This window comes from Trichomycterus rosablanca, chromosome 6 (genome assembly GCF_030014385.1).
Source record: "Trichomycterus rosablanca isolate fTriRos1 chromosome 6, fTriRos1.hap1, whole genome shotgun sequence".
Classification (NCBI taxonomy): Eukaryota; Metazoa; Chordata; class Actinopteri; order Siluriformes; family Trichomycteridae; genus Trichomycterus; species Trichomycterus rosablanca.
This window is the reverse complement of record NC_085993.1, coordinates 27,359,699-27,373,320: the sequence shown is the minus strand read 5'-3', so window position 1 is coordinate 27,373,320 and position 13,622 is coordinate 27,359,699. Positions and strand designations below refer to the sequence as shown.

Here is a 13,622-nt window from a genome sequence, read left to right as displayed (position 1 = left end):
GTTTATCTGCATGCTTTGTTAGCCCCTTTTCATGCTGTTCTTCAGTGGTCAGGACCACTACAGATTAGGTATTATTTGGGTGGTGGGTCATTCTCAGCCCTACAGTGACACTGACATGGTGGTGGTGTGTTAGTGTGTGTTGTGCTGGTATGAGTGGATAAGACACAGCAATGCTGATGGAGTTTTTAAACACCTCACTGTTACTGCTGGACTGAGAATTGTCCACCAACCAAAAACATCCAGCCAACAGCGCCCTATGGGCAGTGTCCTGTGACCACTGATGAAGGTCTAGAAGATGACCAACTCAAGCAACAGCAATAGATGAGCGATCGTCTCTGACTTTACATCTACAAGGTGGACCAACTAGGTAGGAGTGTCTAATAGAGTGGACAGTGAGTGGACATTTAAAAACTCTAGCAGCGCTGCTGTGTCTGATCCACTCATTCCAGCACAACACACACTAACACACCACCACCATGTCAGTGTCACTGCAGTGCTGAGAATGATCCACCACCTAAATAATACCTGCTTTGTGGTGGTCCTGTGGGGATCCTGACCATTGAAGAACAGGGTGAAAGCAGGCTAAAAAGGTATGTAGAGAAATAGCTGGACTACAGTTAGTAATTGTAGAACTACAAATTGCTTCTATATGGTCACTGGCTAATAAAAAAACTGTATTTATGAGCATTTTACTTAATGTCCCATTTTTTCTGGAATTGAGAGTTTGAGTGGCATATTATTCGTAATATATAGATGATATTTAATGAATGATTGTATAAATTCTTTAGACTACTGTCCTATGCTTTCTGCTGCTGTTAATATAATAGTATTGCATGCTTGCAAAACATTTATATTATTGCACCCATTGAAGCAATATGCTTAGCAGTCCACATCACCCATCTTTTTGTGCTTAAGAACAAGTACTGGTCGTAAAAGAAAGTAACCTACTTGCATGACTCAAAACCTTTTGTCTGGGACTCAAAATACAAAATAATAAAAGTATACACAGCTGGGCAAAACTTTTTACCTGTAAAAAAAAAATTTTTCCCACCAAAAAATCAAACAAAATCAGCTGTACTGAATCCAGCGCCTTATCCGTATATTTTTGTACTAGTATTAAAATAAAATAAAAGTAAGGGCATGTACAAAAACAGCATAATAAACAGTATGCACAAAAAGAACATTCATTTTTAGTCACACAGGCTTTAAATGCTGATGATTTACCCTATTAAATAAATAGAAAATATTATCCAATTTTCCATACATTTCCTTTAGATAGAACACATGTCTTCATTATGTTTTATTTATTCATAATTACCTTTCATTTGATTTCTGATTATGTAGAATGGTTGCGTAACATGAATATAGACTTGGACTAAACAGTGTTATCTGTACTTTATTGTGAGTTGGCATGTGTGTAACCAGTCTACATAATTTAGCCTTTTGCTTTTAATCATATAAAATTATTAACATTTTCTAATAATAGATAGTGTTTGTTGTTTTGTCTGGTCATAAACTTTTTTATATGCAGGTCTTGTTCCTCCATAGCATTTTATCGAAATGATCTCTTGGTGCTAGATGCAGCTACCTGGTCTAAAATGTCATAATCATGCATGCCAACCATGTCAGCACATGAAATTCCTACTTATCTGTAGTTTTGCAGGCCCTTTTTGGAAGTGAAACCAATGGCTTCATCTAAGTCATTTCTATAAAACTGATGTAGGCTTTGACGTCAGAGTGCACAGAGACTGAGAGGCCAGATGTAGAGATAAGCTCTGCTTAGTGATTTCTGAAAAAACTGCTCACACCACAATCCAGCTGTACATACAATGTATTTTAACCAGATAAAACATTTACACACTTTGCCCTGTACCTAGAGTCTATATTGTGTTTAATATGTGATCACATTTAATAAAACATCAATGTCAATTTCTGTGGTCCTTGTTAACACTAAACTAAGTATTGGGTAGTGAATGGACACAAATAAATGGTCTCTTTTATTATCAAATTGTGGGAGGAGATGGTTGGTTCAAAGTTGGGCACTTATTTTCCTACAGCGCTTCAATGCCCTTTCCCGTCACAAATGCTTCACTCCATGCTCCATGAAAATATTGCCACATGAAAATCATTTCATGCAAAGGTTACATAAAATGTAAATCAGTTATCTATATTTTCCCCAAAACATTTGTGTTTTAATTTTAAAAAATGCATACATTTCAATAAAATTAAATTGCCTGTTTAATTACATGGCACGTGGCATTGGCTTCATTTACTGGGAAAAAAATGAACGTAGCACTGTAGATTATGTAATGCAATCTTAGATTTACTTTCTAGCTTTTGTCCAGCTTCAGACCTCTCAATGAAACACACTTCCCAAACAATATTAAATACATGCACATACATTTTTTATTTTAATTTTATTAGTGGTGTCCAAATTTTTGCAAATGACTTTGTGTTATATAAGAATTAATAAGGATATTTTTTATACTTATACATATTTATAATATTTATATATTTATTTAAAAAAATTATAAATTTGCTTAAAATAAAATAGCAAGTATTTGTGTCATTAGATTTACCAGTTAAACAATAACCCAAAATGTCCAGATCAACACAAAATGATTTATCAAACACTAAATCAAGCTTCTACCATTGGAATTTCAGTCTCCTGATCTAAACCTCATAGAAAATCTTTGAGGTGAGCGAAAGAGGAAAGTGCAGAAGAGAGGACCTGGGACAATGGATGATCTGAGGGAATTTTGTAAAGAGGAATGGTCTTAAATTTCCTGCTCTGTACTCTCCAATCATATAAGTGCTGTTTCATCCGCAATGAGAAATCAGACAAAATACTAAATGCATGGGTGTCAATAATTGTGCAACGTGGTTTTGGTAATAATTTTTTTCTTGGAATAAATTTACTTTAATTAAAGTCTGAATTTTTAAAATTATGCATTTCTTTGAGCAACCCTCGTTACTCATCTTTACCAGAGGTGATTATAATTTTGGAGAGGAATGTATAAGCATATACGTATGTATAATATAATGTGATTATTCTTATATAGCAGTTCTAATTAGTAAGCCACCATGTGTACATATGTGCACTCCAAATCAGAAGAAGTTGGGACAGTATGAAAAGTGCAAACCAAAAATTTTTCTTACATTTACTTTGAGTTTTGTTTCATTGCCGACCGTCAAGGACTGATTAAGGATAGTCTGGGCCCCTGGGCAAAGAGTTGCCCAGGGACCCACCCCGCCCCTGGGGGGGCCCCTCCAAAAACATAAATAAATTAATACATTAAACAACCTGTCAATAACTAACCCTAACACAAAAATCTATTTTATATAAGTTTCTTTCTACTCTTCTTTCTTGCAAAGTCATCCACTAATTCATCAAAATTAAGCTGTCTGACCAAATCTGATTCAATGGCCAGAAGTGACAGTGAGTTCAGGCGGTTTTGGCGCATCCTAATCCTGAATGAAATATGGTAGCTTGCCTGGCAATTTGTAGGTCCCTAGAAAGTCAAGGAGCCATGGTAAACGACTTCTATGGAAGTCAAGGGCCCCATAGCAGGGGCCCTCGTGATCAAGGGCCCTCTAATGGTATGCCCTGCTCTTCTCTAGGGCCCCCTGGTAGGGGCTCTCATAACCAGGGCCCTCTAAAAATATGCCCCCCTCTTTCCTAGGACCCCTAATAGCCAGAAGTTGAAGTCAGAGCAGTGCCACAACGCCTCATCCATTTTCATAAGGGGCCCAAAAGCATGGCTAGGGGCACCAAAAGCATGGCTAGGGCCCCCAAGAGGCCCTGGGGTCAAAGTCCCTAATAGTCAGAGGATCCTTAAAATGGAGGGCCCTCGGAAAGAAAAATATATTGTATCATAAATGTTGATAGGCATCGCAAAATGTTTTGGGCCAGGGCCCCCCCGGGGCCCCCTGACCTCAAGGACCCCTGGGCGCTGGCCCCACTGGCCCGGTCAGTAATCCAGCCATGCCGACCGTATGTACCCAAGATATTTCTTGTTTGGTCAACTTCATTTTATTTGTTAATATACATCCATTCTTACATTTCAGGCTTGCAACACATTCAAGAAAATTGGGATGCTAAAGCATTTACCACTTTGTGATGTTGCCATTCTTCTTTAAGACTAAGTATTTTAGGTGATATTTTGTCCCATGCTTCCTGTAAATGGATGTCCCTGGAAAAAATGAAAAACTTGCCTTTACCAAGGGCACTGACACAGCCTTATACCATGACAGACCCTGGTTTTTGGACAGATCTCATTACAAGCAAGAACATCTGGAAAAAAAGTCCTGACAAATGTCAAAAGCTGTGACAAAGCTATGCCCATAGTCTTGCTTTCTAAATCCAGTGTCCAAAGTTTTATAAGTTTTTGTACTAAATAAATTGTCTGTTTTTCATTGGTATCCAACATACTATTTAGTACTGTTATGGAAATAATCAGAATTAACCCATATTGTTTTTGGAAATAATCAGATGGCTAATATACTGTATATTGCAACAATACATTTGGTTTAGTACAATAAATATGTAGAATCTGGCAATTCATCACATTTATTACTTAATGAATGGCATTTGTTGAATACATCTGTTAGCAATGGATGTGGCTGACACATATCCACTAGATGGCCAAAATAGTTGACCAAAATATGTTCTAATCATTCAGTGACAGTAAAAGAACTGTTGCAGGAAACATAGAAATCCCAAGATGTGTATGTGAACTTTTGACCCCTTATGTAATGTATGTTAATGTTCATATTTAGAAATTTAAAGTAAAAAAAGAAACTGAAGATATATTAATATAACAAAAAGAAAATTGGTAGATTGGTCCACACACACAGTTTGTGTTTACTTTGTGTAATTATTTGTTTTTTTTTAAAAAGAGTGAGAGAGAGATATGGAGCGATAGATAAGGGTACTGTGGGAGGGCATTAACAGAAAGAGGGAGGGAGTAAATAGAGGAGGGAAGAGGCAAGGTAGCAGCTGAGAGACTAAAGGAAATAGCATTGATAATCACTGTGACTCTGCACGCGAGGAGTGAAGAGAAAGCCTGAGAGGCATTTCCACTGGGATAGTGGGCTTCCCCTGCACTCCTCCACAGCACTGATGGGTAGGAAAAACACATTACTACATCTGCAACAACCATGACATGACTAAGTAAAGTTAAGAGTTTATCAAAGACATGTAGGGAGTGATGTATTCACATGGCCTTTGGTACATTTAGAATTTCATTTCTTTTTTGTTGCCTTGTTTTCTCTTTGAAAAGCTTAAGTTTTAGCATATTTCATTTTTACAGGTTGTCCTCTGATGACTAAAAGTAAAAAGAAGTTTAATCTGGCAGCCTATTTGAGATGTCATAAGTGTGCATCACATTATAAGTTGTATTTACATAAGCAATTTTATGTGTTATTAATTTTGTTTACCCCATTTCCAAGTGGGAAACTTTGCCAACTGCATTTAGCTGTTCAGAACATGTCTTCATCAGGGCTCTTTTTCCATTGGATACATATGCATAAATTACAGAATTAGAATTACATTTATTGAGGTTTGATATTTATTGAGGTTTCTTTTCAAGAAACACACTAGCTTATCATGGTCATAATGCAAAAAAGAGTCAACACACTTGTGGCTTCAGCCATCACCTTTGATTACTGAATAGTATTTAGTAGATAATTCCCTATACTGTCCGAACATCAACACAATTTTCATTCTCTTGGCCAGTTAAACAGATTCACCCAGCCTCAGCTATGAAAGCAACGGTTTTTGGGTGTGTTATAATTTTATGGGTGTGTGAAATCATGAGAATCGAATTGCAAAGTCCTTGCCATGTTTCTATAACCATGTGCATCTGTTTGGCTTATCAAACACAACCTGATCCAGATGGGTAGCACCAACTGTGTACTGTAATTTGTTGCAGTCTCAACTGGACATGTGTCCCCCTTTTCTCTTGACTTCCTCTTTTCTCTAGTATCTGGAAATCAATAATTAAAGACAGTCCTTTCCACTCTTTAACATGTGTGTAAGCAGGGAAATCCCCTTTCAGTATGCAGTGTTCTTAGTTATACAGTGTTATGACTAAATTGTTTATATCAAGATCACTCTGGTTTGCAATGTATTGCTAAACACAGTTTTTTAGGAAAATATGTATTTTTGCATTTTTCTATTTTCTTCCAGTTACTCATTTGTATCGCTTTTACTGCTGCAGATCTCGACCCTGAACTTGAAGGGCCGTACCTAACACATGCCCCCTCCAGTAAAGGTGTGCAGTAGCCAACCTCTTCTTTTTACTTTTACCAGCCAGGTTCACACAAAAATCAGTATTGTGTACCGAGAGTCAAGCTTGTCAGGTGTTTTGTTTTATGGCTAAGCTGCTGTTGCTCGCAAGGTTACTTGTTTACAGTCCTGATACTTGCTGTTTACTTCAGCGGGGCTAGAAGGGCTGATATTTACCTTACTAACACTCTTTGTAGCCAACTTCATGGTTTTCTGTTTAAGCAGAAATTGTTTGAACATGTACTTTCTGTAGACAGTTAGATATAAGTTAATTACTAAAAATAACCTGCTAGTAAAATTCTGTAGCACTGTCCTGCTTCTGCACTGTTCACTGGTCACTTTAAGATGTGCTAACTCAGCTGCATTTGTTGAATCTTCATATCTAATAACTGAGAGCAGTGGACTTCAACTATTTTTTTTTCCACAAGAAAAAAAAAATCACCTTGAGCTGCCCCCATCCCCCCTTAAAATATTTTACTGCAGCGACTTTCACAGATGATCATAGCTTTGGCTTTGTATGCGAGAAAAAAAGACGTGGAAGGGAGAATGCGAGATCATTCAATATCAATAAATCAATAAAATAAAATACATATAAAATAAAAATTTTAGGAAATTATGTGGTATGACGAAAGAGAGAGGTTTTCATTATGTCCTGAGGGTTTAGCATCAAGCTTTAGTTGAAAAACCTATGGTGGTCCTTTGAACCATTTGTTAACCTGTTTTGGACTGATTTTGATCAGAAGTATGCCCTTGAAGAGTTTCCTGATGTAGTAAGTGTTTAAGTGACTAAACAGCATGTTTGTGGCTTAATCCTTGTTCATCTGCCATCTTAAATAATTATGCAGCTTAAATGTAAAAATATATATTTTAATTATATTCTCATTTTGCTCGTTATTGCATATTTGACACATCTGAATGTTTGAGATCATTAAAAATCTTTGATATTTATATTTTAAGCATTTAGCAGAAACTTCCGAAGCAGCTTACAGTTGTGACAGAATATAAATCAAGTCTTTTAGGTTTAAGGGATTTGCTTAGGGACCCAACAGTGGCAACTTGGCAATTAATAGTTCAGTACCTTAATCACTGAGCTAACACTGTCCTTTGATATGATTTTACACAAAAAAACATGAGAAGACATCAATTAGTTTATTTAAGAGGCAGCTAGTAAAAAGGTAATAACCTCCTAATTATTGCATAACCCTATTCACTGTGGAGTAATTTAATTTAATTTTTGTACACAACTGTTCTTTAGTTCCGGTTATTTGCATTTTAAAGCATTCTCCAACTACTTATCCTAATACCACATCAGCTTTACAGATGACGTTTTATATGTATTAAAATGTTCTGCTCAATAAACAATTATTGCATAACCCTACTCACTGTGGAGTAATTTAATTTAATTTTTGTACACAACTGTTCTTTAGTTCCGGTTATTTGCATTTTAAAGCATTCTCTGACTACTTATCCTAATACCACATCAGCTTTACAGTTGACCTTTTATATGTATTAAGATGTTTTGCTCAAGAAACAAGCCTTTTAAAAACTGACTTCAATTTTTAAATTATTATATTTCATAAGTACCCGTTTCCCTCTACTTTCTCTCTCTCTAGTTGACCTTAGTTCCACTTTGCCACTAAGAGTACCCCCAGCTGCCATCCCTATGGACTTGCGTGTGGACCAGTCTTCTGGTGGGGAAGCAGCCACAAACATAGGTGGTACAGGCTCAGATACAGTGGATCAAGGGATGCAGGAGCAGCGGCTACAGCAAGAGATTTTGGCCCTTAAACACAAGCAGCAGGTCCAGAGGCAGCTGCTCATTGCCGAGTTCCAGCGGCAACATGAGCAGCTTTCACGGCAACATGAAGCCCAGCTGCAGGAGCATCTCAAGGTCAGGTTATTTCTTATTAACAATCTTGTATTAGTATCCTAACTGTTAAGGTAAACACCACACTAGAATAACAACGAAAGCAATAATTATAATAATAATAAGAAGAAGAAGAACCAGAAGAACCAGACTCACCATGACCCTGACCAGGGTTAAGCACTGGTAATACATGAAAATAAACGGGGGGAAAAGAAATTATGATAACAATAAGAAGCAAAAGAGGAATGGTTTGTAGCTACTTTTTATTTTCTAATAACATGCCAGCTGGCAGCTATTAAAAAGAAACAACTTAAAGCTTCCATGAGAGGCATCTTACAAGACTTTGTACTTGTACAACTTTTGGCACAACTTTACACTGGTCAGTCTAAGCAAATTTTTACCAAGAAGAGAAGACTTCAGGCACCAGGTTTGACAGATTGACTGGCAGTAAGAAAGCCTATGCTAGATAGCGAAACAAGATAAAGAGGTCTGCCCTGGTTACTAATAACTCTTCATTATATGATCTTTTAATGTTTCTCCTTCTCCCTGTGAACATCAGCAGTTCCTTTCATCATCTGGTTTGTAATCTCATGCTGCAGTTTCAAAGGAACATAACCTAATGAACAATGGAATTATATGAAATTGTGCTAATTAAATTTCATCACAACCTTGGTAACTGTGGACCTCTAGGTTCATTGTAAACTGAGTATCCTTGATCTATAATACAACCCATTTAGTAGGCTGTTGACGCTTCTCTGCTTCTCATGTGCGTAAATGCCTCTCATAGCTTGGCTAGAAAGGAGCGGTGGATGAATGGGGGTGATGTCACAGCCAGATGGAGAGATAGCCTTTAAACGTCAATTGAATGGTGCTCTGGCATGCTCAGTCCACAATAAAACATTTTATATTTTACACAGACAAACAGAGAGAGAAGGCAGCTGTTAATTTGGTGGAGAGAAATACATTAGGTTAGGCTTTTGGTAACGAACACAAGGGCTTAATGATGTAGATACAGTACAAAGTATCTTGTCTAGCAATTAAAAATTGTCTATGGGTATAGCTTCTTCTACCTTATTTACCACTGTAAGAATAGAGACTTAGAGCTACGCTGTATAAACTGCTTTATGTAATTTCCTGGTGAGAGAGATGAGGAATTGTTCAAGCAAAGGAAAATTTTATATGAAGAACTACTAATGAACACTGTGCTAGAGATTAATTCTTAAATATAGTGCTCATTTGTGGCATTTTATTATTAGAAAATAGTATTTAATGCCAGTAATCACTTCATCATCTTCAAAATTATTAATAAGAAAAAATGCCTGAACAAATTCAAGCAGTAACAGGACTATATCTGTATTATGCAGGCAGAACACTTGTGGTATAAAGAAGGAGGTCCATCAGAGGGTTATACAGTTAAAGTCAAATAAGTACATTCACTTGTAATGGACATGTCATAGTAGTCTTTGTTTTAATATTTTTTATTATTATTATTATTATTATCTCTATTTTCCTTCCACTGGAATCATGCTATTAGCACTGCTTTTCCTGGGCTGGCTGAGGAGGGCTGAGACTATCAAACCCCTCCGACATGCTCATAGTTGCCAGCCATATCTTTTCACCTGCCTGAGGGCTTCATAGCGTTAGAAGAGACATGCTAATCTCACAATATTATATGGCTATAACCAGACAGCAGAGGCCACAATTGTACTGCAGCAATAAATTTTCCCTCTCTTACAGGCAAAGCCAATTGAGCCTGTGTGGGTGCCCAGTTGGTCAATAGCTCCACTGAGATTTAAATTTGGATCTTATCAGTGGTAGACTAGCCTATTAGAATGCTGTGCCACCTGTGTGCCTAGTCTTTGGATAATAATGACTTCTGCAACTGTTTTTTTTTCTGTAACTAAATGATTTAAATGCATACTTTTTTGACCAAATGAAACGCTTACAAATTTGAATTCTTTCAAGACATCATTGTGTTTTTGTTTTTTTTAAACTGTGGTGGGTCAAATCTCTACACAGAGCAACTTGAATCATCCATCTGAGGCTGTAAAAAGTTACATAATATCATTTAACTTTTGGCATGGCCTTTTAAGTCGTGATGAATCCTCCCTCTGCTAAGAGAAAATGACCAGATTACATTTTGTGTGGACCCTCTCTATTATTTTTATTTTCCAATCTAGTTGTTTCCAATTACCATTTGTCAATCTGCCGCTGCCTACACAATCCCCAATGTGATTAGTGAGAGCCAGAACACCACACACCCTCTCTGATCAGTTTCTCTAAAAACATTTTTAAAATATTAACTATTTTCAACTGTTTTTGTTTGTTGTAAGGGCTGAATGTCACTAGGGGCTTAAATCTTTTTTATGCTTATCTAGCATCAGCAGGAGCTCCTGGAGCACCAAATGAAGCTTGAGAAGCAGCGGGCTGAGCAGGAGCTGGAGAAACAGCAGCGGGAGCAGAAACTCCAACTCCTCAAAAACAAAGAAAGGGGACAGGAGAGTGAGTCTCAAACTCTTTTCTTTACCCTAGTTCTCCTGTTTGAAGCTATGAGATTGCTGTATTGGGCTTGGAAAAGTAGTGGAAGATTTGATTAGAGTAACTAGGAGAGTGTTGTTTGGTATAATTACTGACAGTGTTTTAGAATAAGAGACAAGCCTGCTGGAATATCTGAGATGCATAGTATCATGCCAGATTAGTTTACTTTGGTTTATAATACATTTAAGTACAGTTATAAAAGTGTGATTTTACTTTTTAACAATTTGAAGGTGCTTATAAAGTGAATAGAAAGTAATCTGAGATCTAAAGACAGAACACCATAATGGTGCGCTCCATCGACCATGCCAGGTGTCCTCACAAACACAATTAACAGTGTTTAAGGGTGGGAAGGTCGGACCTGGTCTCTTCCCACTGCGATATGATCTCCAGGACTGGTGCAGGTGCCTGTGTGAGGTGGAGGGAGTCCTTGGCTTTCTGCACACAGTGTAGCTCTGTGTGGCAATCCAACACTGGCAGGTGTTAAGAAGTGCCCACAGATTGGACACATGCTGGAAGGGGTGTGTAGTGATTTACAATCAGACATTGGAAATGACTACATTGGGAGATAGAGGATGAAAAGCCCAGAAAAAAATAGATTTTGCCAGTTTATTTGCCATATATACCTACATATTAATCAGTTTCCTGTGACATGAAGAAATTAAAAAAGTAAAATGCAGTCTGCAACCCAATTCTACATTTCTATTTATGAAATAATAATGACTGTAACAAGGAAGGACCTACTGTTGTGGCAGGAGATATTTTAAATAAGAGATTGTTGGTTGGATATTTTAAGTGATAAACAATATGATGAAACGTGTTAATCCTGATTAATGAGTTCAGGTGTTTTAGCCACACCCAGTTTTATAAATTCAGTAATACAACCCCAAATCAGTAGGAGTTCGGATAGTATGGAAAATACAAATTATTTAGGATGTTTATTTAATTGCAGGCAGTCTGATGATATTTCATGTTTTGTCTGGTCAACATAATTTTATTTGTTAATATACAACCTGCATTTTAGCCCTGCAACACATTCCAAAAAACTTGAAACATGATAAAGTGTTTCAAGTTATTTAGTCCCATACTTTCTGCAAACACATCCTAAGGTGTACAACAGTCCGGGGTTGTTGATGTCACATATTTTGTTTCGAAATTCTCCACACATTCTCTATTACGGACAGGTCAGGACTGCAGGCAGGCCATTCCAGTACGCTTACTTGCGGCCTTACCTTTTATGCACTGAAATTTCTCTGGATTCCTTGAATTTTTTAATGATTTTATTCACTGTAGCATCTAAAACATGCAAATCCATTCCAATTTTTCTTTAAGGAACATTGTTTTTAAACATTTTAATAATTTTCTCACATTTGTTAACAAACTGGAGATTCTTTGTCAACCTTTGCTCCTCCAGGACTCATCGTTTCATGGACACTGCTTTTCTTCTAATTATGATTACAATAACCTGTTGACATCACCTGTTTAAAAAAAATAAAATAAATAAATATATATATATATATATATATATATATATATATATATATATATATATATATATATATATATATATATACATACTGTATATATATAATAGATATAGTTTTTTTTTTTTTTTTGGAATGTGTTGCAGTCCTGAGATGTAGTAATGGATGTATATTGGCAAACAAAATTAAGTTAACCAGACAAAATACAACCCCAAATCAGAAACAGTTGGGACAGTATGGAAAATGCAAAAAAAATAAAAATGCAGTGTTCCTTACATTTACTTTGACTTTTATGACCAAGATATTTCATGTTTTGTCTGCTCAACTTTATTTCATTTGTTAATATACCTCCATTCCAGCATTTAAGGCCTACAACACATTCCAAAAAATGTTGGGACGGGAACAATTTAGGTCTAGTAATGAGGTAAAAAACTAAATAATGATGTGATTCCAGACAGGTGATTGTAATCATGATTTGGTACAAAAGCAGCAGCAATGAAAGGCTCAGTCTTTGATGATACAAAGATCTCCAGTTTGTTAATAATTGCGTGAGAAAATTATTAAAAAGGTTTAAAAATAATGTATCTCAAAGAAAGATTGGAAGGGATTTGCATATTTCTCCCTCTACAGAGCAAAATATCATTAAACAATTCAAGGAATCAGGAGGAATTTTAGTGCGTAAAGGCCAAGGGTGCAAGCTTAAGCTGAACGCCCGTGACCTTCGATCCCTCAGATGGCACTGCATCAAAAACCACCACTCAACAATAGTTGATAATAACCACATGAATAACCACATGAGCAAGGGATTACTTTGGCAAACCTTTCTCAAGCACTAGTTACATGCACAAATGCACTTAAAACTTTACTCTGCAAAAAAAAAAACCTTATGTTAACCATGTCCAGAAGCGCCATTGACTTCTCTGGGCTGGGAGGCATCTAGGATGGACCATCACACAGTGGATACGTGTATTGTGGTCAGATGAATCAGCATTCCAGGTCTTTTTTGGAAAAAATTAACGCTGTGTGCTCTGGACCAAAGACAAAAAGGACCAGCCAGACTGTTATCAGTAACAAGTGCAAAAGCCAGGGTCTGTCATGGTATGGGGCTGTGTCAGTGCCCTTGGCAAAGGTTATTTACACTTCTGTGATGGCAGCATTATTGCAGAAAAGTACATTGAGATCTCCATTCATTTTCAACAAGACAATTTAAAACCACGTGCTGCACACATTACAAAGGCATGGCTGCGGAAGAAGAGGGTATGGGTACTGGACTGCAGTCCTGACCTGTCCCCAATAGAGAATGTGTGGAGAATTTTGAAACGAAAAATGTGACGATGACCCCGTACTTTTGCACATCTTAAGATGTGTTTGCAGGAAGAATGGGACCAAATAAAAGCTGAAACACAATCAGTTGTTTTTTTTCAATGTGGTGAAAAGGAATGGGAAC

General features: G+C 36.8%; 1 protein-coding gene across 3 annotated transcripts in view; it reads left to right on the top strand.

The window, feature by feature from the left end:
- The window catches only part of LOC134317001 (histone deacetylase 4-like), a 76,052-nt gene that overhangs the window by 2,979 nt on the left and 59,451 nt on the right, over positions 1-13,622 (top strand). For all 3 annotated transcript variants that reach the window (XR_010013155.1, XM_062997633.1, XM_062997632.1), the window contains exons 2-3: positions 7,903-8,180; positions 10,535-10,658. Coding sequence is in view for 2 of the 3 variants with exons in the window: in XM_062997633.1 (XP_062853703.1) it covers positions 7,903-8,180; positions 10,535-10,658 (402 nt within the window). In the remaining variant the exon portion in view is untranslated. The remainder of the gene's footprint in view (positions 1-7,902; positions 8,181-10,534; positions 10,659-13,622) is intronic.